Genomic DNA, 27,952 nt, shown 5'->3' with positions numbered 1-27,952 from the left:
AAAGGCTTGAATGTTTTCATTTTGACTGCTATATTCATGTGCGCAGCTAAAAGAGGTTCAAGATTTGGGGTCCTGGGCCCAAGACCACAGCTGCTCTAATATCAGTAGCAAATCAAGGTGATGTTAGCGTTCCAGTAAGGGGCCGATTCACTAACTTCGAGTGAAGGATTCGAAGTAAAAAAAACTTCGAATTTTTGTGCTCCTCGACTATCGAATTGGCGTAAATTCGTCTGCGTAGAATGATTCGAATAGATCGAGTGCAAAAACGCTGCGACTATCCGCCATTCGATAGTCGAAGTACTGGATGGAGCGCAAAAACGCTGCGACTATTCGCCCATTCGATTGTCGAAGTACTGTCTCTTTTAAAAATACTTCGACTGCCTACTTCGCCACCTAAAACCTACCGAATTGCTTTAAAAGCCTATGGGAAAGTCCCATAGGCTTGTTTTCCAAGTTTTTGATCGAATAAAAAGGCATTAGATCGAATGAAAATCCTTCGAGCGAGCGCCTATTCGCCTGGCAAATATTCGCCAATTCGACTGCGCGTAAATTCGCCCGAATTGCCTATTCGATTCTATTCCCCAGACGAATTTCGAGGGATTTAACCCCTCAAAATTCGACCCCTGATGAATTTGCCCCTAAGAGTCAATGCAAACACGTTTGTAATATTCCAAAACAAATGTGTACAAATCGGAAGTATTGTACATAAAGGGATTGTTCACCTTTAAATTAACTGTTAGTACGATGTAGAGGGATATTCTGAGACAATTTGCAATTGGTTTTCATTTTTTTTTATTTATTGTGGTTTTTGAGTTATTTAGCTTTTTATTCAGCAGCTCTCCAGTTTGCAATTTCAGCCATCTGGTTGCTAGAGTCCAAATTACCCTAGCAACCAGGCATTGCTTCGAATAAGAGACTGAAATATGAATAGGAGAGGCCCTGAATAGAAAGATGAGTAATAAAAAGTAGCAATAACAATACATTTGTAGCTTTTCAGAGCATTTGTTTTTTTTAGACAGGGTCAGTGACCCCATTTGAAAGCTGGAATAGATTCAGAAGAAGAAAACAAATAATTAAAAAAACTATATAAAAGAAAGACTGAAGACCAATTGAAAAGTATCTTAGAATTAGATAGCAAATAATTGAAAAACTATAAAAAAAAAAAAAAAAATAAACAATTAGCCAAATGAAAAGTTGCTTAGAATTAGCCATTCTATAACGTACTAAAAGTTACATGAAAGGTGAACCACCCCTTTAACATTTAGGGGCAGATTTATCAAGGGTCGAATAGTAAATACGAATTCTAGTTTTCAAAATTCACACACTTTCGAAATTTTAATCCCCCTATTTGAATGTGAGATCTATCACACCTCGACCATGGAAACAGTCCTAATTCGAATATCCGCCCATGAAACCAGACGAGTTCATGTACAAGTCAATGGCAGAGGTCAGTTGAGCCATTTGGAGATGTTAATAGCCTTCCTGACATTCGAGGGTTTTTGTTTTTTTTTTTACAGGAGAAAATGTTGTTTCGTACGATTTGAATACGAATAAAATATGATTCGAATTTTCGGGTCTGAACCATTAAATCGAATATTAAATATTATATTTTTTTTCTATAACCTCCCAGTCAAATTTTAAGTATATTCAAATTAAAAAAAAATTCACATGAATTCGAAATTCGACCTTTGATAAATGGGCCTCTTAACGAATACATGAGATACAATCAAAAAAACACTTTTTTTTTTATTAACACGGTTTCTTCTTTTGTAGTGCACGTATTTTGTAAGAATTGTATCCCTATTAGAAACCTTTCTCACATCTTTCCTAAGCAGAAGAACATCAGAGCAGCTTCTTTCTTTCTCCTGAAAACTTCCTTGACTACTTGGTGGTCAGACTGGTGGGAAACTGACCAGCAGGTGGCGCTGTTGTAACACAATACATTCATATTAACAGCACATGTATCCCTTAATATCTTGGAATATAAAAAAAATAAATAATGAATGTAAATGGCAAAAGTTCTAAGAATAGCACTCTCATCAATTTTACATTCACTTGTTTAAAGGTTTACTTATCCTTTAAAGCCTAAACACACAACATATTAAAGAAGAACAATAGCTTGCTACAGATGCACCCAGGATGACTTTGTATATAAATATTTTACTTCTCTTTCTATGTATTTATAAGTGAAATCTGGCATCCTGCGGTGTGGCTCTTGAATAAAAGAAGACTCTACAATCCAAAAACCATTAGAATAAATTCACAGTTGGGTAACGTTACTGCAACCCACTTCGGAAGCCCTGGCGGCATTCAGTTATACATTTTTATTCTCCTTTAAAAACGCTTATGGTTTCATTACTATAATATTAGGCATTGCTGCTTACGCAGTCGAAACGATCAATCGAGTACAGGCGTTCACAAGACGCGGACGGGCTAAAATTATAGTCTAAGCCATTTTTTATTTGACACTATTATAATGGAAAAATAATTTGTAACATTTAGTCAGACATAATGGTATGAGACAGGAGCATAACAAGCCTTTCAGCAGCTCTAGAGCAAATCATTTACCTCCGCTGTTACCTTGATCTGAAGAGTCCCCTGGTAGACCAGCACACACACAGCAGGATGAGATTGTACGAAGAACAAGAGTTTTTAGGGCTGCCCTATATGCTTAAAGGACCAGTACCAATTTTTTTTTAACTTCAGTGCATCCCTAGTTAGTATACAACGGAAAAAAAAAATGCAAAGACAAAGTAAACGTTGAAATCGCTAAGACTTTTTAAGAAATAAACTTACCGGAACTCCGCTTGCGCTCCTCTTCAGAAAAGGCAATCCGATGATCCATCGTGCGGCGCTCGATTTCTCCTCCCTGCCTTCCTTATAGGAGATAGCCAGGGAGGAGAAATCGAGCACCGCACGAGTGGAGTTTCTATAAGTTATTTCGTAAAAAAGACTTAGCGATTTCAAAACTTATTTTGTCTATGTGGTTTTTTTTTTCGTTGTATACTTACTAGGGATGCACCGAATCCACTATTTTGGTTTCGGCCGAACCTCCGAATCATGCGCGAAAAATTCGTCCGAAAACCGAACCGAATCCGAATTTGCATATGCAAATTAGGGGGGAAAGGGAAAAACATGTTTTACTTGTTTTGTGACAAAAAGTGACATGATTTCCCTCCCTGCCCCTAATTTGCATATGCAAATTCAGAATCCTGCGGAAAAGAGGCAGAATCCGGGCCGTATCCCGAACTGAATCTTGTATTCAGTGCATCCCTTACACTCATACCTCACAACATTGAAAATTGTTTGACCACGCCACTTTTTGTGGTCACACCCCCTAATTACCATGTTCTTTTTACAAAATTTGGCAGGTTATGAAAGTTTGAACATTTTTCTGTGTTTTTTTTTCAGTTATTACAGTTTTGCTAATGAAGGAGAATTGCCTTTAAGCGGCGAGTCTAACTTTTCCCAAGGGACCTCCTTATCTAAATTGTTACAATAACTTATTTGCTTATCTCAAAATTGTGACAAAGTATCTTTGTAACTGTTCTGGGCACTCAGCCAAAAGCCAATTAAGTTAGAAACTTTGTATCTTCCATGCAGAGAAAGTCGGGACTTTTCAGTACAAACGCGGGACTGCGGGTTGAGCTTTCAAAAGCAGGACTGTCCCTCTGAAAGCAGGACAGTTGGGAGGTATGCTAATACTAACGAATTTAAAAAAAAAATTGATGTTACTGGTCCTTTAACATAATCAGAACCCAGACCTCAAGCGCTTGAAACATAATTACGGTTTAGAAAAAAATTGTTATTCACTAAAATCCTACAAAAGAATCATAGGAATTTTACTGTCATTACATTTGTTTATAAAGCTTCAACATATTCTGAATGTTCTGTACAACGAGAAATTAAAATGGACATACAGACAAACTGATACAACAGGTAATGAGGGCCCTGGTTTGCCACACACAGTAGTGTCTCCAACAAATGCTAGTACAGGCATGGAATCCATTATCTGGAAACCCGTTATCAGGAAAGCTCCGAATTAGGGAAAGGCCATCTCCCATAGACACAATTTTATCCAAACACAGTAGAACCCCCATTTTAAGATTTTCAGGGGACCAGAAATAAAATGATGTAAAATCCAGGAAAAATGTAAAATAAGGGAAATGTATTATGGATAATATATAGGCGGGACCACAAAACAACAATGGAAAATGAGGAAAAACAAAATCAGGGGATGTAAAATGGAGGTTCTACAGTGATCCACATTTTATAAAAATTAATTAAAAATTCTCTGTAATAATAAATCACTATTTTGGATTCGGCCAAACCCCCGAATCTTTTGCAAAAGATTCGGCCAAATAACGAACGGAATCCTAATCCTAATTTGCATATGTAAATTAGGGATGGGGAAAACATTTTTTTACTTCCTTGTTTTATGACAAAAACTCACGCAATTTCCCTCCAGACTCCTAATTTGCATATTCAGTTGGGCAGGGCAGTAGGATTTGCCCGAATTCGAATCCTGCTGAAAAATCCTGGCCAAATCCCAAACAAATCCTGGATTCGGTGCATCCCTAATAATAAAACAATAACTCATACTTGATCCCAACTAAGATTTAATTAATATTTTTTGGAAGCAAAACCAGCCTAATTGGTTTAGGTTATATTTGCATGACTTTCTAATAGACAAAGTATGAAGATCAAAACCACGGAAAGATCCATTATCTGGAAAATCCGAGGTCCTGGGCATACTGGATAACAGGTCCCATACCAGTTGCTTGAAAAAAAACCATCAAAGGAAATACTTTCCCTTTAAATCAAATAACTTTATGAAAGGGAAAAAAAACAATGAAATGATTTGCTTTATTGTTTCAGCACTGGCACAGAGAAGCTAAAAGCCACTTGCTAATTAGCTGCTCCTGGTCAGCACAAGGAACTTTTTCAATCAAAACTGAAATTATACACAGCTGAATCCAAAGGTGGCTATCAAAAGCAAGCAAGTCTCCAGAAAATGCTCGATATTTATAACACAATAATTCAGACACCGTCATGTGCTAAAATAATACCATGCAAAAGATAGAACTTAACTTAAAATGATTACCTTTTTCTCTGTAATAATAAAACAGTACCTTGTACTTGATCCCAACTAAGATATAATGAATCCTTATTGGGTTTGGGGAACCCAACTAAAACATAACTTAAGCTTTTTGAAAAGTAAACCTAATCTCAAGCAACTTTGCAATATACATCAATTAAAAAATATACAGACTTTTCATGATTTTTAATGGTTTCTGATAGTTCCCTAAGCCCTGCCCCCTGCTCTCCTGCTGATCTGTCTGACTACTTTGCTGAGCTGTCTGACTACTGTTACTTTGTATCAACAGCCATCTGTCCTCAGCCTGCATCCTCCAAACCCCACAATTCCCTGCACACATCAATAAGGAACATCCCAGTGCAATGCATTGTGGGTTATGTAGTTCCTGCATGCTGTCTGTAAGCTGTGGAGAAGTTGTTACAATTTGTTACATCTGTCCGTTCCTTCCCTGCCAGGATTTCAAATGATGCAGAAAAGAACTGTCAAAAAGCTGGATTTCAGCATTGAAAATGGCATTTATTCATACTTTTTGAAGAAACAGGCAACTGTGATGGGTATATTAGGGGTTTCTGTGTTATGTGGTCCTCTTTATCAAATTTTGGTTTGGAAGCCGGAGTTCCCCTTTAATGATTTTCTAGTAGACTTAAGGTATGAAGAACCAAATTACGGAAAGATCCGTTATCTGGAAAACCACAGGTCCCGAGCATTCTGGATAACAGGTCCCATACCTGTAATAATATTTTTTGGTAAAGCAGTTTTTTTTTCTACATAAGCATCTAAGGTCTAAGGGGCATCGGTAGAGTCCTGCAGCGGGTCAGGTACTCACTTCCTGCCTGAGTCTCTCCCTAATCTCATAGCTCTGGGCTCAGATTACAGCAGGGAGGGGAGTGGGAGAGACGAGCAAACTGAGCATGCTCAAGCCCAAGCCCTGGAGGTTTAAGATGAAAACAGGAAGTCTGATACAGAAGCCCATGAGTACACAACCTTTCTGATAAAGCTTACTTAGTTTTAACCTTTCCTTCTCCTTTAACACAGTTTAAAAATTTTTGCCCACTCTGAATAAATGTGCATACGAGGCCCTGTGACTGATCTGAATGATCAACCTTATGTCCGTACATAAAACAGGTAGACCTTTTTATCATAGTCATCAATTTGGAAAAGAAAAAATGAAAAACAGACACAAAAATAATATTTTTTTTTCCTTACTTGCTTTTCACTCAAAGATGTGATTTTGGCTTGGAGTTCGTGGAGCTGTTTCTTCAAGTCTGCATTCTAACAAGAAAGAGTACAAACTGAGAATGGATACGGCACATAGTAAAACCAGCATATAGTAACAACAAGAGTAAAAACAAATCCTAATTTGTATATGCGCAAAGGATTCGGCCGAATCCAAAATAGTGGATTCGGTGCATCCCAAGTGCAAACTAACAGTTAAACCACTGCACCCTCATGTCCCAGGTATGGGATCCGTTCTCCGGGAGCCCATTATCCGGAAAGCTCCGAATTACGGAAAGCCTGTCTCCCATGGAATCCATTATAATCAAATAATCCAAATTTTTCAAAATGATTACCCTTTTCTGTGTAATAATAAAACAGTAGCTTGTACTTGATCCCAACTGAGATATAATTAATCATTACAGCCTATTGGGTTTATTTAAAGGGGTTGTGCACCTCTAAGATAGATCACTAGAAATAATGAATTTTTCCCAATTACTTTCTATTTTCTAGGTGTGATTGTTTTTCTATATTGAAGTGTAAAGTGTCATTTTTTACCTTCTGAAGCAGCTCTGGGAGGGGGGGTCGCCGACCCTGTAAACTGTTCTAAATTGATTCATTTAGTTGATAAATTTCTTATCTTTGTCCCTGCTGAGCAGAATCCCTGGGTTTCATTACAGGCAGTTGTTAGAATTGATACAATAGTTACTAATACTCCAGAGATGCTGCTGAGAAATGGATCAACTAAATGTTGTAAAATTGTAACAGTTCAGAGTCTGCGCCTGAATTACTGAGCTGCCAGACTCCAACACCAGAGACACGAACATTCAACTTTATTTTGGAAAAACAGTAAAAAAATAAATATTTCTGGGGAACAACTGAATTGAAAAAAGTGTTTGGAAGGTGAACAGCCCCTTTAATGCCTAAACGATCTGCTAGTAGACTTAAGGTATGGCGATCCAAATTACAGAAAGATCCATTATTCGGAAAACCCCAGGTCCCGAGCATTCTGGATAACAGGTCCCATACCTGTACATTGTTAAAAGAGTGTATATAGTGCACAGTACACACAGCACATTGTTCTGAGAATGTTATATAGAACATATGTTCTGTATATATTGTATTTAACTATAATAATCCTCAGTGCAAACTAACAGTTAAAGGGGAAGGAAACCTAGTCGGCGCAAACCACCCCCCCCCCCCTCCCGTTTGTTGCCCTCCTCCCCCTGGCCTACCCGTCCCGCTGGGCAAATGCCCCTAACTTGTTACTTACCCTTCTGCGCAGGTCCAGTCCAGGGAGTTCACAGACGACATCTTCTTCCACGCGATCTTCTTCCTGCCAAAAGTCACGCGCATGCGCAGTAGATCGTACTGGCGAAATGATCCTCCTGCGTATGCGCCGTTCAAAGCAGGAAGAAGATCTCGTGGAAGAAGATGTCCTCGGTGAACTCCCTGGACTGGACCTGCGCAGAAGGGTAACAAGTTAGGGGCATTTGCCCAGCGGGATGGGTAGGCCAGGGGGGAGGAGGGGCAACAAACGGGAGGGGGTGGGGGGTTTGCGCTGACTAGGTTTCCTTCCCCTTTAAAGCACTGCACCCTCATACGATTATCTTTATATATTATGTATTTAATTCTTGTTACCCCTTCAATCGTTTTGTATCAATGCCAGCAATCTAAAAGGAAGGGGACTGGTAGCAAACAAGCTGCAGTCACGCAATTTGCCTTTTCGATTTGTGTGAATGTGACTGTTATATTTTGTGCCTCAGACGAGATCAGATTTTTTTTTTTTTTAATATATCACAGATGCGCTGTCTGAATACCATCTTGGCCAAACAGTACGTCTATCTGAATTTTAGATGCGGGCACCTGGCGAAATGCAAGTCTTACAGAATGTGAAGAAAGAAGATTTGTTGCCATGACTCTTATAGAGACAGGCTGCAAAGACAAAATGCCAGCAAGTCTTCAACTAAAGATGAAGAGAAGGATATTGTATTTGTGGCTGTAATGACAATAAGGGGGAACGTAGGCATCACTAGGATTTTTATGTTGTAGGGATGTTTCCTATGAAAACATATTCCTGGGATATAAATCTATGGGTTACTAAAAGGAATAAAAACCTGTTATATATAGTCCATAGAGATGCCAGCATTATATATATATATCTATATACATATATACATACATACATACATACATAGAGGATACACGAATCCACTATTTTGGATTCGGCCAAACCCCCGAATCCTTCGCGAAAGATTTGGCCGAATACTGAACCAAATCCTAATTTGCATATTCAAATTAGGGGTGGAAAGGGGGAAAATGTTTTACTTCCTTGTTTTGTGACAAAGTCACAACATTTCCCCTCCCGACACTAATTTGCATATGCAAATTAGGATTCGGTTCAACCGGGCAGAAGGATTCGGCCGAATCCTGCTGAAAAAGGCCGAATCCCGAACTGAATCCTGGATTCGGTGCATCCCTACTTTCTAGTAGACTAAGGGGCCCATTTACTTAGCTCGAGTGAAGGAATGGAATAAAAAAAACTTCGAATTTCAAATTTTTTTTGTTTTTTTGGCTACTTCGACCTTCGACTACGACTTTGAATGGAACGATTCAAACTAAATATCGTTCGAATATTCGACCATTTGATAGTCGAAGTACTGTCTCTTTTCTCTACTCTACTGTCCCCTAGTTCGCCACCTAAAACCTACCGAAGTCAATGTTAGCCTATTGGGAAGGTCCCCATAGGCTTTGCAAACTTTTTTTGGTCGAACAAAAATCGTTCGACCGATGGATTAAAATCCTTCAAATCGAACGATTCGAAGGATTTAATCGTTTTAATCGATTTAATTTTTCGTTCGATCGAACTATTTGCGGTAAATCCTTCGACTTACATATTCGACCCTAGGTAAATCTGCCCCTTAAGGTATGAAGATCCAAATTACAGAAAGATCCGTTATCCCGGAAAACCCTATGTCGCGAGCATTCAGGATAACAGGTCCCATATGTGTGTATACATACACACGCACAATTTTTAATTTTACTGCTAGATATAGGGGTCAGTTAATAAGAAACATCCATGTATGTGTGGTTCACAGCACCCTGTAATATAACCCACCCATGCAATGTGCAGTATAGCTCAAATGCTGCACAGAATTATAAAAAGCCAGTTTAGTGGAGCACTTACCTACATGTTACCACTACCATGTGGACTATGCTAGAGTTACAGATGGAGAATTGCGGCTGTAAATGAGTCTCCTCATTTTAGGGGTATATATGGGTCAAGTAAAAAAATTCTAATTGCAAGCTATTTTTGTGTACTTCGACTATCGAATAGGCCAAACTTCGATTTAAATTTGAAAAATATTAGACTATTCAAAATTTATCATGTACTGTCTCTTTAAAACTTCGACTTCGACCATCTAAAACCTACCGAATTGCTATTTTCGCCATTTGGAGTCATTTGGTGGACTTTGAAAAAAATCAAAGTTTTCTGGGGCAAATTCTTTCGATTCGAATTCAATCGGATGCGCTAAAACTTCGATTCAATTTATTCGAATACAGCCCATTCACCCGAAAAATTTAAAACTTTGATTTTTTAAATAAACTTCGATTGGTCTTTTTTTCAAAAAAACTCCCAGTACTTTGAAATTGGACCCTTGAAAATCTGCCCCTTAATGTCAGAAAAGTTGTTTTTAAAGATGAAATATCAACACTAGGGATGCAGCGAATCCACTTTTTTGGATTCGGCCAAACCCCCAAGTCTTTCGCGATAGATTCGGCCGAATACCGAACCCTAATTTGTATATGCAAATTAGGGGTGGAAATCGGAAAACATTTTTTACTACCTTGTTTTCTGACAAAAAGTCCCTCCCCTCCCCTAATTTGCATATGCAAATTCGGATTTGGTTTGGCTGGGCAGAAGGATTCGGCCAAATCCTGAACAGAATCCTGGATTCGGTGCATCCCTAATCAACACAGCAGAGAACAAAAAAAGCAACTTTTTTTTTTCAATGCAAGATATAAATAAAATAAATGTTAATAAATAAAGAAAAAACACTGAATACAAAACTTACCTGAGGATCCTGCTTCATCTGGGCAACCAATTTCTAAAGGGCAGAAAAGCAAACTTATTATTCATTTTTCACTATTTAAAATAAACAGACTAAGTTCGTTAACAGAGCTATTAAAGAAGTGGTCACAATTTCAACTGTGTTTCTCATTCATTGCATATACAGGCATATATAGAGGTAGTCTACCTTTAAATTAACTTTAAAGGGGTGGTTCACCTTTAAGTAAACTTTTAGGGGCAGATTTATCAAAGGTCGAGGTGAATTTTCAAATGAAAAAATTGTAATTTCAAGCTATTCTTGTGTACTTCGACTAGGGAATATTCGAAATTCGATTTGAATTTGAAAAAAAAATCAAAATTTATCATGTACTGTATCTTTAAAAATTAGACTTCGACCATTCGCCATCTAAAACCTGCCGATCTTCTTCCTTCGATTCGAATTAGGCCAAATACAGACCGATTCGATCAAAAACAAACCTATTTGGCCAAAAAAAAAAACGACTTAATTTCGGTTGGTCTTTTTGAATTCGAATTTCGACATTTTTTCAATTCGAAATTCGACCCTTGATAAATATGTCCCTTAGTATGTAATAGAAAGGCAAGTTCTAAGCAACTCTTTCATTGGTTTTCATTATTTATTTTTTTATAGTTTTATAATTATTTGTTTATTATTTCTGAGACGTTGCAGTTTTCAAATGGGGTCACTGACCCCTTCTAAAAAACAAATGCTCTGCAAGGCTACAAATGTATTGTTATTGTTACTTTTTATTACTCCTCTTTCTATTCAGGCCTTTCCTACAATTATTCCAGTCTCTTATTCAAATCAATGCATGGTTGCTAGGGTGATTTGGACCATAGCTACCAGATTTTTATATGCAAATTGAAGAGCTGCTAAATAAAAAGCGAGATAACTCGAAAACCTTAAATAATAATAATAAAAAATGAAAACCAATTGCAAATTGTCTCAGAATATCACTCTGTACATCATACTAAAAGTTAGCTCAAAGGTGAACAACCCCTTTCTTTAAGTGTGTTGTGAAATGTCCTATTAGGAACATAACTTTTCAATTGGTCTTGTTTATGGAATTTATGACTTCCAAACTCATCTCCTTACAAGTAGTCTGGGAGTTGGTCTGATGTTTCTACACAGTTGCCACAAGTGCCACATATCCGACGATCTGGGTGGAATTATAAATTCAAATTCTAATTTTCGAGTTGGATTTTTGGTCAAAATTCACAAATTCGGGTTGGGAATAATCCAAACTCGAATTTGAGATTTATCATACCTGGACCATGGGAACAACTCGAATTTCGACTATTCGCCACCTAAATCCTGCCGAGTTCATGTAGAAGTCAATGGCAGAAGTCCAGTGACCCATTTGAAGATGTTACTAGTCTTCCTGACATTTAGTCAAATTCGATTCATGTTTTCCGGTCGGTAATATTAGTTTGAGTTTTAGACGTTCGAGTTTTTTTCTTACATAACCTTCCAATCGAGTTGTGAGTATTTTCAAATTTATTAGAGAGAAAAAAAACATTTTAAACCAGCATCAAGTTTGGAATCCATGTCATTTAGGGGCCCATTCATTAACAATTGAATTTTGTTTATTCTGGTTTTCCTCCTATATTTCTAAAAAGCTAAAAAAAAAAATCGATTTTAAAGGGGCAGATTGATCAAGGGTCGAATTGAAAATTAGAATTTTAATTTTCCAGGTTTTTTTTATGGCCAAAACTGTCAAATTCGACTAGGGAATTGTTCAAATTCGATTAAAGTTTTTTTTTTAAAAATTTGAATTTGATTTTCGAGATTTATCATACTCTGGTTCTTTAGAAACTCCAATTCAACTTTTCCTAAAACTTGCCCAGTTGCTGTTTTAGTCAATGGGAGACGTCCAGAGATCAATTTTGAGTTGTCTGCAGCCTTCCTGACATTCAAGTTTTCTTTTGGAGAAAAAAACTTGAATCGAGTTTTTAGAATTCTAATCAAATTCGATTCGATGATTTTATTCATTAGAGTTTTAAAAAATTTTTAATAAATTTCGATCGGTCGAAATTCGAATTTATGGTAGTTTTTGAAAACTCACATGAATTCAAAATTCGACCTTTGATAAATGTGCCTCTATGAGTTTACCGTAATATTTTCTGAGCCATCCACATATGTTAAATCATGTAAATAGGTAACTATTAAAGAAAGACCTTGAACACAACTAGTCTAGGGCATAGATACTGCAGGGCTGCTCTCCTTGGAAGATACCAAGCAAGATATGGGCGAGCTTAGCATGAAGGTCATTTAAAGGTAAACTTAGAATAGATGCTTATTTGCTATAGCACAGCATTTATAATAAGGTTACAGATAAACTACACCACTGTCATAAGGTATTCTGGCACTAACCAAATGCCTAACTCATTTCTAAATTATACAGTTTACAATGCAAATAATTAACTCAGAAAGAGCCAGCACTTTAGGATGGAACTGCTTTCTGGCAGGCTGTTGTTTTTTTCCTACTCAATGTAACTGAATGTGTCTCCATGGGACCTGGATTTTACTATTGAGTGCTGTTCTTAGATCTTCCAGGCAGCTGTTATCTTGTGTTAGGGAGCTGTTATCTGGTTACCTTCCCATTGTTCTGTTGTTAGGATGTTGGGGAGGAAAGGGAGGGTGGTGATATCACTCCAACTTGCAGTAAAGAGTGACTGAAGTTTATGCACAAGTCACATGACTTGGGGCAGCTGGGAAACTGACAATATGTCTAGCCCCATGTCAGATTTCAAACTTAAATATAAAAAAAATCTGTTGAGAAATGGATTTCAGTGTAGAATTCTGCTGGAGCAGCACTATTAACCGATGCGTTTTGAGGGAAAAAAAATTCCCCAAGACAGTATCCCTTTAACTGGTTCATGAAAGCGATGCCTCTTGGTTGTATTAGAAACAGACTTCGGGGAAAACCGATGGAGATAACAATGCAGCTATAGTAAAAAGTATTTCTCCTTATTTATCAGAAAACATCTAGGCTGTGATACATGAGAAATAAGAAGAAACAACATTCAATACGAAAGATAAGCAATACGAAAAAGTATAACATAAAGAGACGTGGGTTGGAAGAGTTAATTAGAATTGTTCTGTGCCGGTGGAGTTTTCATATAGAATTCCTCATACTGAAGGTATCAAGTGTCAAACGGCCGTGTGCAAAAGTACAATATGTTTCAAGGAATTTGTTAATAGCCGGAAGAGCACGGAACAGAAGTCTGGGTGACCTTTGACTACAGTTAAGTGATGGACAGCACAGAATGCGTAGGTCCGTTTATACCTTACACAATAAAAAATACATCGTTTAACTGCCCTTGTCTACAGAGCGCCTGCTCAAAACTGGAGATCCCTTATCCCCTCTATCTGAAAATCTGGGGCATCTGCACATGGACCCCAGAATCCTATTAGACAAGCACTTCATTTGGCAGTATAATACAGGTATGGGACCCATTATCCGGAAACCCATTATCCAGAAAGCTCCGAATTAAGGAAAGGCAGACTCCATTTAATCCAAATAATCCACATTTTTAAATATGATTTCCTTTTTCTCTGTATTAATAGAACAGTAGCTCGTACTTGATCCTGGGGATGCACTGAATCCACTATTTTGTATTCGACCGAACCCGGAAAATCCTTTGCGAAAGATTCGGCTTAATACCGAACCGAATCCTAATTTGCGTATGCAAATTAGGGGTCGGAAGGTGAAAACATTTTTACTTCCTTGTTTTGTGACAAAAAGTCATGCGATTTCAATCCCCGCCCCTAATTTGCATATGAAAATTAGGATATGGATTTGGTTCGGCCGGGCAGAAGGATTCAGCCGAATCCAAATCCTGCTGAAAAAGGCAGAATCCTGGCCGAATCCCGAACTGAATCCTGGATTCGGTGCATCCCTACTTCTAAGTATACACTATACTCAGTGGTGTCACTAGATGATACTGGGCCTCACAGTAAATTCACTTTAGGGCCCCCAACATATCCAGAGGTTGTCCGGTTTCACAGATATACGTTGAAATTGCTGTTAGAGTCCTACGCGGCGGATCCATTTTTTGGAACCCGACCCATACCCGAAACTTGCAATCAGCAACCCGGACCCACATCCTTACCCGACCCGCAAGTACCTTATCCGCACCCGGACCCGCTGACCATCAAGAATCAGGAAGTGCTGTCATTGTAAACAGGAAGTGACATCATCAGAAGTAGATGTGATCAGTGGCCCGACCCACGACCTGCAAGCCTGCAGAACGACCGACCCGCACCCTGAACTTTTACCTGCAACTCGCAGGGTACGGCAGGGTTTTGCGGGTAAACCACGGGTACCCGACCCGCTGCAGGACTCTAAACTCTGTAATAACATTAATGCTGCAATTCGTAAGGTGTAAGTGCTGAAACTAGGGTTGTCACCTTTTCCAGAAAAAATACCGGCCTTCCTATATATTTATCTTTTTTCCCCTATTAATAACTTTGGGATCAACCATCATTTTTACTGGCCAGGTGGCAACCCTAGATGAAACACAGAGGATGCATCTACAACTGAATGAATTCAACTTTTTACCATGTATAAATTTTATTCCCTGGCCATGGGTGGTTAAACTTTAGCATGCAACTAGTTTTGCCTTAACAATTAGGTCAGGTTGATACATATACAGGGAGGAAAGCTAAATAAAGCTAAATAAAACTACCCACAGATGGATAGTAAACAAGGAAAGGAGAGAAGCTGCATTCTGCAAGCAGTATGTCCTGTAGCCCCGAGAACAAAAAAAAAAGTGCAGCAAGAACTGACGGCAAATGCATAGTGCAGCTTTTTCAAATGTTACTAAGCTCAGATTAACCTACATGGAAAATATTTTTATTGCATCTTAAGATGGTTGATGCCTCACATGATTCAGTATTTTTTTTTTTTCTTTTGATTCGATCCAAGTGCATCAAAATAGAATGTGACTGGGCAAAGTAGTTTTCATGCAAGTGCTGCTCGTTCAACAGTTAAAGGAGAACTAAACCCTAAAAATAATTGTGGCTAAAAATGCCATATTTTATATACTGAACTTATTGCACCAGCCTAAAGATTCAGCTTGTCAATAGCAGCAATGATCCAGGACTTCAAACTTGTCACAGGGGGTCACCATCTTGGAAAGTGTCTGTGACACTCACATGCTCAGTGGGCTCTGATTGGCTGTTGAGAAGCTAAGCTTAGGGCTCGTCACTAATTATCCAGCAGAAAATGAGCTTCCCTGGCTGTAATATAAGCTGATGCTACAGGTTTGCTGATTATTAAATTCTGATGCTAATTGCACTGGTTTCTGTGCTGCCATGTAGTAATTATCTGTATTAATTACTAATCAGCCTTATATTGTGACATTTCTATTCTATGTGTACTGTATATTGTGAGTGGCTCCCTAAGCTCAGTAAGTGACAGCAGCACAGAGCATGTGCAGTGAATCAGCAGAAAAGAAGATGGGGAGCTACTGGGGCATCTTTGGAGACACAGATCTTTACTACTAAAGGGCTGTGGTTGCCTTGGGCTGGTACAGAAGCACAAAACATCATGTACAACATTTCTTGCTACTTCTTTAGTTAGGCATTGGTTCTCCTTTAAAGGACCAGTAACATCAAAAATATTTTTAAAAAAATTCATTGATATACACAGAAAAAAAACACCAACTAACTAACTAAAATCGCAAAGCCGTTGTTTTATGGTTTATGTAGTTTGATATTGTTTCAGAATTACCAAAGGATATGGTTAATATTTTTGAGCTTTTGCAGTGATAAAATACCTTATATGTTGTGTACTTAAAGGAACAGTAAAATCAAAAAATGAAATAGTTTTAAAGTACTAAAAATATAATGCATTGCTGCCCAGCACTGGTAAAACTGATGTATTTTCTTCAGAAACACTCGTTTATATAAAAAAGCTGCTATTTTGGATTCGGCCGAACCCCTGAATCCTTTGTGAAAGATTTGGCCGAATACCGAACCAAATCCTAATTTGCATATGCAAATTAGAGGTGGGAAGTGGAAAACATTTTCAAGCGATATCTCTCCCTGCCTCTAATCTGCATATGCAAATTAGGATTTTGGATAGGCCGAATCCAAAACCTGCTGAAAAAGGCCGAATCCTGGCCAAATCCCAAATCCTGGATTTGGTGCATCCCTAATTTTTTTTTAAATGTCAGATAAATATCTGGACAATTTTCATAGAGATATTGCTCAAGCAAGGCAGTCAAGAGCCCCATACATGAGCCAAAATGCTGCTAACTCTTTATGGAAGGAACAAGTTGGCGGATTTTATCTGCTAATGTTTGACCAGATAAACACAAATAATCAGCTAAAAAGAGAGCAGAGTCCTGCGTGGGTCCATTTTTTGGAACCTGTACCCGACTCGTACCCGCAACCCGGACCCGTATTCTTACCTGCTTGGACCCACTACCTGACCCGACCCACAAGACTTATCCACAATCCGGACCCGCTGACCATCAAGAATCAGGAAGAGCTGTCATTGTAAACCGGAAGTGACATCATCAGAAGTAGGCGTGGTCAGGAAAAAAAGAGAGTAAACCAGGAAGTGCTGCCGTAAACCGGAAGTGACATCATCGGAAGTAGATGTATTCAGAGAAAAGGAGTAAAAATCGCTATTGAGAAGACCCGCGGGCAGAACGCCGACCCGCGTCTATACCTGCACCCGGGAATTCTACCCGCAAGCCGCAGGGTACTGCTGCAGGTCTCTACCACAGAACCTGATAAATTCTATAGTGCTGAGGTGGGTGATATTAAGAGTTTAGCTGCAGTTTGGCTGAATCGTACCAAAAAGGCCCAGGTTCTTTTGAACCGCGAACCAAATTCATGACTCTGTGCATCCCTAGCTGATAGACTGTAATCCTACAAAAAGATAGGAAGTCTCACCTGGTGAACCTGTATTTCCACTTTTAGGGCTTCCTGTAGAGTCTGCAGCTCCATCCTCTTCACTTTCCTCTCTTCCTTTCTTAAATTCGGCAGCTCTTCAAAGAATTCAAGGAACTTTTTTTTTTAAGTCTAAAAGAGAGGTCCAAAGAGGGAAAAAAAATTAGTACAGTAACATAGATCCAACGTAAAAGAAGAAATACTAAGTTAAGCAAAAATGAAAGACCTGCACGCACTCTAATTTTTTTTTTTTTTTTTTTTGCCACATATCTTATATAACCTCCTGAGGAGTGTTTGATTCAGGGTGGACTTTCATGAATAATGGTTTCTTTCACACTACACTACTGTGTTCTACTGTGAGGAGTTCTTGGAATATTGTTGTCTGTTCATGTATAGGAGTTTAGTAGGGGAATGGAATATAGGCTTTATTGTTTTCCACCAAGAAAAACTAACTGCCCCTAATTACTGTGCGGCATAGGCTTAAAGGAGACCGTACACAAGCAGGCAGGGGAATTAATTCCACAAGGAAAGGTGGGATTCTTTACTAATCACTGGCCCTTTGTAGTTTTAGTTTTTATCTTTTTTTAGGCTCTGTTAGTGCAGAGACACTCCCCCTTGCCTTGTTTATGGACAGGTAAGCATGGAAAGTTAAAAGGGGCAGCATTGGGTACACCACCACCAAAAGGAGGATAGAAGTAGATCCATTCATTAGTTAGCTGAAGGAGGGCATCAGTAGTTCTGATTTTTTTAATTCCCCGGACAGACCCAATGAAGAGAGGTCACAGAATGATAGTATGGAAAAACTGCCTTTAAAAGGGTTGTTTACCTTTAAATTAATTTCTAGTATGGTATGGAAATGTAGAGAGTGAAGATAAATGGCAATTGGTTTTCATTTTTTATTATTGGTGGCTTTTAAGTTATTTAGCTTTTTATTAGGGATGCACCGAATCCACTATTTTGGATTCGCCCGAACCTCCGAATCCTTCGTGAAAGATTCGGCCGAATACCGAATCCAAATCCTAATTTGCATATGCAAAGTAGGTGTGGGAAGGGAAATTTTTTTTTTAATTCCTTGTTTTGTGACAAAAAGTCACCCTCCACCGTCTCTAATTTGCATATGCAAATTAGGATTAAGATTCGGTTCGGCTGAGCAGAACGATTCTGCGGAGTCGGAATCCTGCTGAAAAAGGCAGCCATTCAAGCACAGGATACACAGTAGATAACATATAAGTACTACTATAGTTTATATAAACAAGCTGCTGTGTAGCCATGGGGTCAGCCATTCAAGCACAGGATACACAGTAGATAACAGATAAGTACTACTATAGTTTATATAAACAAGCTGCTGTGTAGCCATGGGGACAGCCATTCAAGCACAGGATACACAGTAGATAACAGATAAGTACTACTATAGTTTATATAAACAAGCTGCTGTGTAGCCATGGGGGCAGCCATTCAAGCACAGGATACACAGTAGATAACAGATAAGTACTACTATAGTTTATATAAACAAGCTGATGTGTAGCCATGGGGGCAGCCATTCAAGCACAGGATACACAGTAGATAACAGATAAGTACTACTATAGTTTATATAAACAAGCTGCTGTGTAGCCATGGGGACAGCCATTCAAGCACAGGATACACAGTAGATAACAGATAAGTACTACTATAGTTTATATAAACAAGCTGATGTGTAGCCATGGGGGCAGCCATTCAAGCACAGGATACACAGTAAATAACAGATAAGTACTACTATAGTTTATATAAACAAGCTGCTGTGTAGCCATGGGGGCAGCCATTCAAGCACAGGATACACAGTAGATAACAGATAAGTACTACTATAGTTTATAGAAACAAGCTGCTGTGTAGCCATGGGGGCAGCCATTCAAGCACAGGATACACAGTAGATAACAGATAAGTACTACTATAGTTTATATAAACAAGCTGCTGTGTCACCATGGGGGCAGTCATTCAAGCACATAATGCACAGTAGTAACAAATTCTGAAGAATCCCATTATATACTACAGAGCTTGTCAGTTTTCTGCTGTGTATCCTGTGCTTTTTCTCCTTTTTCAGCTTTGAATGGCTACAGCAGCTTGTTTAAACTACAGTAGTCTTTCTGAAGCAAACACACCAGTTGTACCAGTGCAGCACACCACTACATTATATTGTCATTCCTTTGTAATACTTTAATTTTTCTGGATTTTCTGTTCCTTTAATTAGCACCTGATACAACTGCCCCTAGCGCCTGTGAATGTGATAGGGACTTAAATTGTAACCTCCACTGGGGCAGGGACTGCTGGGAATGATGTATAATCTCTAAATCCCTACAGAATAAGCCCCAACTAGTGCAGATGAGCAAGGAATATGTATATTAACATATCTATGTTTTCCCGAGAAGCAATCCCAGTCCTGGAAATTGCAGGACTACACTTAACATTTTTTATTTCTGCATTTTCCTGCCTGTAAGCATTTGTGATAACAAACATAATAGAATTTTACCGGCCTTTTTTTTTTGGTCTCAAAGAGCAATTAAATCCCCCCCCCTCCACCGAATCCCAATAAAGCTTTGAAAATACATAACCAAGGCTGTAGATTTTTTTTTTTTTTACGTGAAATGCATGTAGTAATTACCACTGCAGCAGGATTCAGCTTTGCCAAGCCTTCCCTGGGAAGATCAGACATTAAATGTACCATAACAGGCTGAATCACACGAACACAAAAAGGTAAACATTCACTCAGTACATCCCCCCTATATAAGCAGCGGAGCCTTTCGGGACTTCTGCCTGTGTATTTATTCATTGCAATACTATAATAGGTGTAAAGGGCTTGCAGTCTTCAACATAAAGCACATAGTGTTGCTGTAACATCAGGACGCACTGCCGGTTCTCGCTGCAAGCATCACGTTTCTGGACGGCATGCACAGCTCAAATAAGCACGTATATTTCCGCAGAAAGGAGGGCAATTTTTGAATTTAATTTTGAGTGCCTTCAAAATTAGCATCCAATGCTCAACTGTAACATTGCTATGGAAACTAATAATGGCATAGCCTTTGACAAATAGGGCACAAAGGGAAAGTGAGGCAACTGCCCCCACCTTAAACACAACTGCCAGTTTTGAAAAATCTATTTAGAAGCGCTGCGGAGTAGTGCCTATTGGCAAACCCAAAAGTGTAACAGGCCTTATTAAACTTGTATGTACAGGTATGGCACCTTTAATCCAGAATATTTGGGACCTAAGGTATTCCAGATAAGAGATCTTTCTGTAATTTGGATCTCCATACCTTAAGTGTACTAAAAATTCATGTAAACATGAAATAAACCCAATAGTCTGGTTTTGCTTCCCATAAGGATTAATTATATCTTAGTTGGGATCAAGTACAAGCTACTGTTTTATTATTACAGAGGAAAAAGGAAATCATTATTAAAAATGTGATTATTTGGATACAATGGGGTCTATGAGAGACGGCCTTTCTGTAATTTTTCGGTGCTATCTGGATAATGGGTTTCCAGATAACGGATCCTATACCTCTATGACATATTACAGGATAGAGATATATATATATATATATATATATATATATATATATATATATATATATACACACACACACATATATATATATATATATATATATATATATATATATATATATACACACATATATATATATATATATATATATATATATATACACACACACATATATATATATATACACACACACACACACACACACACACACACACACACACACACACACACACACACACCTGTTAACCAGATGAATACAATGCTGTGTTCCTAATAAAAACACTTCATTCACAAGATTAAAAGATTGTGCTGATCCTTCAACATTCTGTATCACACAAATTGATCGTGCACCTCTGCTTCGCAAAAAATTTGAGTGCGGACACCAACGATACTTTATATCTTTATATAATACACAAAAGCCATGAATATCCTGTAAATTATATCCTTATAAACGGTGAGTTCTGATGTCATCAGTTATAAACGGTGAGTTCTGATGTCATTTCTGTCACATGACTCATTGAAATTTGTGTATTATAATAAATAAAGTACCCCCAGTTGTAAAATATGAGGATATTAGAAGTTACCTGGGAGTTCCATGACCTGTATAAAAACACTCGGCCTTCGGCCTCGTGTTTTTATATGGTCATGAAACTCCTCGGTAACTTATAATATCCCTATATTTTACAAAAGGGGGTACTTTATTCACTATATATATATATATATATATATATATATATATATATATATATATATATTTATATATATATATTTATATATATATATATATATATATATATATATATATATATATATATAGATATAGATAGAGGTATAGGATCAGTTATCTGGAAAATCATATAAATATTAAATAAACCCAATAGGCTGGTTTTGCTTCCAATAAGGATTAATTATAAATTAGTTGGGATCAAGTACAAGCCACTGTTTTATTATTACACAGAAAAGGGAAATCCGTTTGAAAAATTTGGATTACTTGAATAAAACAGAATCAATGGAAGATGGCCTTTCCGTAATTCGGAGCTTTCTGGGTTTCCAGATAACGGATCCTATACCTATTATATATTAGAGAAATTCAAGCCAGCTGAATCCAATGGTTTATGGTGCTGGCATGTAATGAAATAGTAGCCTCTCGTTCAGCCTTTCCAATACAAACGGACAGGCTGCTGACCCTAAATGATTGAAGAATCAGTAACATGAAATGTTTTATTTAAAAAAAAAAAAAAATCGTTTGTATACTACGAAAAAAAAAACACCAACACATATTAAACTTTAAAATTGCAAAGCCATTATTTTAAAATAACTTACCGAATCCCCAATTGCGCTCCTGTTCAGAATAGTCGATTGGGTGATCCATCGTGCGGCGCTCGATTTCGCCTCCCTTATAGGAGATAGCCAGGGAGGAGAAATCGAGCCTTTTCGCCTTTTCTTTTTCCTAAGCGGAGATTCGGGAAGTTATTTCTAAATAAAGACTTTGCGATTTTAAACTTTAATATGTGTTGGTGTTTTTATTTCGTAGTATACAAATGAATTAAAAAAAAAAAAAAAAATATGATGTTACTGGTCCTTTAACGGACATCAGCCCACAGAGCTGCCCTATGACCTGCTCATATAGTAACCCAATCAAAATAATCTTATGAGCTGTATCACAATGGAAACAACAGTGGGAATGACGAGTTCCCCATACACTGTGTGTGACAAGAAAATCAATCAATGAACGAGTATTCTGCATTCACTATAAAGCACTTCATGATTAACAATTAAGACACATTAAAACAAAATAACTGCTTAGAGCAAGTGCCATAAAAAGCAGCAACTTCTAGCTGATTTATATATATTTGTGCTCCACATCGAATTGATGTGACATCTGTTCTCATCATGTGCCGCCAGATATTTTTATACTTGTTTTTTGAAATCCTCCTTTGCCTTCCTTATTATATTCCATGGGACAAAACACCACCTTGTAGGTGGGATGGCGCTGAGAAATTATAAGTGAAACATAAGCGGCATGATGCTTCAATGACTTGCAATTTAGATTGCTTCATGTAATAGTATGGACTGAAAAATAAAACCCCCTTTGATTCCAAAGACTGAAAGGAAACCATGACAGTCTGTCTTTGTTTGCAGGACCAGTTCTCTACCTCTACTATACCCGCCAACATTTTGGAAATAAAAAGAGGGACAAAAAAATTGGCGCCCGTAGTGTGGCAATTTTTTTTGGCCACACCCATTGTTGTGGCCACACCCCCTAATTACCATGTTCATTATACAAAATTTTGCTTTGATCACATTTCAGTGTTTTATTTTCATTTCTTACAGTTTTGCTAATGAAGTGGAATTGCCCTTTAACCTGTGAGTAACTTTATCTTATAGTGTTACAATTACTTATTTGCTTATCTAGATACATTTAAATTGTTATAAATGTATTTTATCTTCTGTTGTGGCTGTTCTGGGCTCTCTGCCAAAAGCCAATTAAGTTAGAAACTTTGTATCTTTTTCTGGCTGTTCGGCGCAGAGAAAAACGGGACTTTCCAGTAGAAATGAGGGACTGCAGGTTGAGCTGTCAAAAGAGGGACTGTCCCTCTAAAAACGGGACAGTTGGGAGGTATGACCTCTACCTCTATGGTGGGAGACATGGATATCGGTTGGCTCGACAATAGCAATGGCCAGAAAATTTTGATTGGGCGCCTTTGAAGGCGTGGCGGAGAGGGAAATTGTGTGACTTTTTTGTCACAAAACAGGAAAGTAAAACATTTTTTCCCACTTCCCACCCCTAATTTGCATATGCATATTAGGATTCAGGTATAGGACCTGTTATCCTGAATGCTCGGGAACTGGGGTTTTCCTGGATAACGTATCTTTTCTAATTTAGATCTTCATACCTTAGTTTAGATCTTCATACCTTAAGTTTAATAAAAATTATCTAAACATGAAATAAACCCAATAGGCTGGTTTTGCTTCCAAAATAGTGGATTTGGTACATCACTACTGGAAATGTGTTTTGGCATATGAGGAGGAAAAGAGGAGCTAGAAATCTTTCACTTCCTATGATTCTGATCATTCATACTCGCAACAATAGAAAGGCAGCTGTACTGTGTGTGGCCCCTTGTGTGCTCTTCAAGCTGATTGGCTGACTGGTTAGAAAGTATACCACCTTGGCCATTGTAGACATACACTTGTTTGAATAGGCCAAATCAGGCTGATCTGATGGTTTGGCCATCAGGCCAAGGAGTGAATCATACTGGCCTACAGTGGACTACATCAACACACTGATGCCCGATTTCTAAAAAAATGTCCAATGTATATCTTGACACCTTTGCGACAGCTTATGGTTGGGCAGGCTGTTAGGAGGGCCTATTGCAGAGGTCAATTACCCACTTTTAACAATTTCTTATGGCATAGTGTGCACAAGTGATAACCGCTGTGATATATAAGTTCCCAAGATAGTGTCTAGGCAGCATACTGGATTCGGCCGAATCCTAAATAGTGGATTTGGTGCATCCCTAGTTAATAAAACAGTACTTTGTACTTGATCCAAACTAAGATATAATGAATCCATTTTGGAAGCAAAACCAGCGTATTGCGTTTATTTCATGTTTACATAATTTTTAATAAAGTTAAAGTATGAAGATCAAAGATACATTATTCAGGAAAACCTCAGGTCCGGAGCATTCTGGATAACAGAGTGTGTTGTGAGTGAGAGTGTGTGTATATAAAAAAGCAAAGAGAAGTCCGTACTCATAAGTCTTTAGTGATGAAAGAAAAAGTGGGTTTATTCAACGTTTCGGCTATTAAAGTGGCCATAGACGCACAGATAATATCGTACGAAACAAATTTTCGTCCGATATTCGTTGCATGTATGGTAGAAAAAGAGCCGACCGATATCGGCAGAAGACTTGGATATCGGTCGGCTCGTCGATCGGGCTGGATGGAAAATTTTGATCCGGTGCCTTTGAAGGGACCCAAACATCGCCCATTGTTAGTTCTGAATGGTCAGTTACAGGTAGAATTCTATTGTTTTTATCTGTATATCTGATGATTCAGCTCTACACGTGTGTATTGAAACATCTTGGAAAGATCATTATTGTTACGTCTATGGCCACCTTAAGAGTGACTATATCTTATTGCGGTGTGTGTCGCTGTCAGTTGTCGCTAAAGGGTCCATAGAATAAAACACACAATATTGTTGCCAGGTATGGGAACCATTATCCAGAATGGTTGGGACCTGGGGGTTTCCGGATAACAGATCTTTCTATAATATGGATCTTCATACCTTAAGTCTACTAGAAAAAGATGTAAACATGAAATAAACCCAATAGGCTGGTTTTGCTTCCTATAAGGATTATTTATATCTTAGTTTGGATCAAGTACAAACTACTGTTTTATCTGGTTATAATGGAGTCTATGGGAGATGGACTTTCCGTAATTCGGAGCTTTCCAGATATTGGATCCCATACCTGTACTTGCCCAAATAAGCATTTCTCCCAGAATGGGTTAATTATATTTTTTGCACAGTTCAAGTCAAATTAAGAGCGAAGAGATGTAGTCGCTTGAGTGGTAAATGTCATACTCAATATTGGTGTAACTATTAGGGGAGCAGACCAGACTGCAGAGGGCTCGGGGGGAATATAAGGTGCATGGGGATTCCATGTGACATTAAAGTGCAAGTCCAGTTGCAAAAAAGTTTTTTTTACTATAAAATCCGAATTTTTAGTGGGAAATAAAACTCAAACTTTTCCGAATTTATTTAACCCCGAGGGTGTTAAAAGTCCAAATAAAAAAAGTACTCCAACTCAGACCTGCAGAGTACATGTAGAAGTCAATGGGAGAAGTCCTGAAGATATCCTGATCTGTGCTGCGTTTCATGCAATTATCTGAAGATTTTGTGGTTTTCGGGGCAAAAATCGGAAAAAAATCTTGCAAATCTTTTAACCTGTCCCATCGACTGAACCACCGATCACCATGGGACTAAAAAAAATAACTGTAAACTCTACCCATGGACCGGTAATCATAGGAACCTCAGTTTCGTACGATTGAATGTTTGCGTCTATGGTAAACGTACAGATTATCAGGCTATAATCGGACTAACGAATGTCTGCTCCAATCTTCCGACCTGCAATTAACCATTCAGATTAATACAAAAGTAGTAAATCACGATGCTCAGGCCATTAATTGTCAAGCAGCAATCGTAGGAAAGTTATGTCCGACAAATAGCAGTGACTTATAAGCAGTCTTATCATTATATAATATAAATCTTTTAACCTGCCCGATCGACTGAACGACCGATCCCCATGGTACGAAATTGGTCTGTAAACTCTAGGGATGCACCGAATCCACTGTTTTGGATTCGGCCGAACCCCCGAATCCTTTGCGAAAGATCGGCCGAATACCGAACCAAATAGGGGAAAACATTTCTTCCATCTTTTGTGACAAAAGGTCACGCAATTCATCCTCCGCCCCTAATTTGCACATGCAAATTAGGATTCAGATTCGGTTCGGCCAGAAGGATTTGGCCGAATCCTGCTGAAAAAGGCCGAATCCCGAACAGATTATCAGGCTATAATCGAGCTAACGAATGTCCACTCCAATCTTCCGACCTGCAACTAACCATTCAGATTAATACTAAAGTAGTAAAGAGAACAAACCACACAATGCTCGGGCCATTAATTGACAGGCAGCAATTGTACGAAAGTTATGTCCAACTAATAGAAGGAGACAGTCTCCAACTTATATCGTCAGATCGGCAATTAATGCAGAGATATTATCATTAGCCGATATAAATCTTCTAACCTGAACCATGGTACGAAAATTGTCTGGACGATACGAATCGTTGTGTCTATGGCCGGCTTTAGACTATAACTTTGTGTGAGATGGGAGAAACGGCTTACCTGTAGTCCTCAGGATACTTTAATAAAACATTTCTTCCTTTAACTGTTAGAAAAACAATATCCTTAGCACAATGTGCATTTGGATGATGCTTAAGCAGGCCACAGTCCCAAGAAGAGAAGAATGCACAGGAGCACGGCGTCCCCGATCCATCTCCTCTCTTGTCAATAATCTGTGGTCTCGAAGGAAACTGCAACAGCAGACTTTTGCTGAACCATCATAATCCTATTGCTCGAAACACCAAACTCTATGTTCCTGCAGGCAGCAAACTCCTGACGTTCCCATTACACTTTCCAGGCATCAGGTTTGTCCGTGCAAAGAAACGCTTGAGAGGGAGAGAAGGGTTGGTAGAGATGCAGCCTATCCAGTACGGACAAGCCTCCTACACCCATGCAATCCTTACAAGCAAGTGGTTAGTCAGTGTGCGTGATTCAGCTGCAACAACAGATAAACAGAACAGGCTGCCTTCATTTACAACAAAAAAAGCAGCACTTATTATTAACCTTTTTTCCCCACATGGTGGCTGCAAACTCTCTGCATGGCCGTCTCTTTAACTTTAACCATTTCTTTGCAACCCGAACCCTAATTTGCATATGCAAATCAGTGAGGGGGAGAGTGCGCGGCTAAAAAAATTTTTACTTCCTTGTTTTGTGACGAAAAGTCACATGATTTTAAGGATTCGTCCGAATCCGAATCCTGCTGAAAATGGCCGAATACCAAATCCTAGATTCGGTGCATCCCTAGTACATAGGAAGTGGTGGAAGTTATCAAAAAATCTAAATAATTTTTAGGGTAAGGGCACGCGCTAAGATTCGGGGAGATTTAGAGTCGGCCAGTGACAAATTGCCTTTTCTTCGTGCGACTAATCTGCCTGAAAAACCTTCCCACCGGCTAGAATCTAAATTGGTGGCGGGATGACACTCGGAGCACTTTGTTTCCCAAAGTCGCCCGACGTTTCCTCGCCTGAAGAAGAGGCGATTTGTCGCTGGGCAACTAAAAATTTTTTCACTTCCTTGTTTTGTGACGAAAAGTCACATGATTTTAAGGATTCGGTTTTCTATTTGCGCTTGTTTTTCTAATATTGAAGTGTAAAGTATCATTTTTCACCTTCTAAAGCAGCTCTGGGAGGGGGGGGGGGTCGCTGACCCATTACAGCTTTACTAAACTAATACATTTAGTTGATACATTTCTTATCTTTGTCCCTGC

The 27,952-nt window shown here is 38.4% G+C and overlaps 1 protein-coding gene across 9 annotated transcripts in view; it reads right to left on the bottom strand.

Moving 5' to 3' along the window:
• Positions 1–27,952, bottom strand: part of phf21a.L (PHD finger protein 21A L homeolog) — a 100,345-nt gene that overhangs the window by 53,687 nt on the left and 18,706 nt on the right. For 7 of the 9 annotated variants that reach the window (XM_041589811.1, XM_041589809.1, XM_041589810.1 and 4 more), the window contains 3 exons: positions 17,314–17,442; positions 10,390–10,422; positions 6,305–6,370 (listed from right to left, as the gene is read on the bottom strand). In XM_041589811.1, coding sequence (XP_041445745.1) covers positions 6,305–6,370; positions 10,390–10,422; positions 17,314–17,367 — 153 coding nt within the window. In that variant the 5' untranslated portion in view covers positions 17,368–17,442. Of the gene's footprint in view, positions 1–6,304; positions 6,371–10,389; positions 10,423–17,313; positions 17,443–22,168; positions 22,264–26,748; positions 27,128–27,952 lie in introns of those variants that run through there. The other 2 variants (XM_041589807.1, XM_041589808.1) reach the window with 2 other exon arrangements.

This window comes from Xenopus laevis, chromosome 4L (assembly GCF_017654675.1).
Source record: "Xenopus laevis strain J_2021 chromosome 4L, Xenopus_laevis_v10.1, whole genome shotgun sequence".
NCBI lineage: Eukaryota > Metazoa > Chordata > Amphibia > Anura > Pipidae > Xenopus > Xenopus laevis.
The sequence above is the reverse complement of the archived record's forward strand: the minus strand, read 5'-3'. Positions and strand labels throughout refer to the sequence as shown.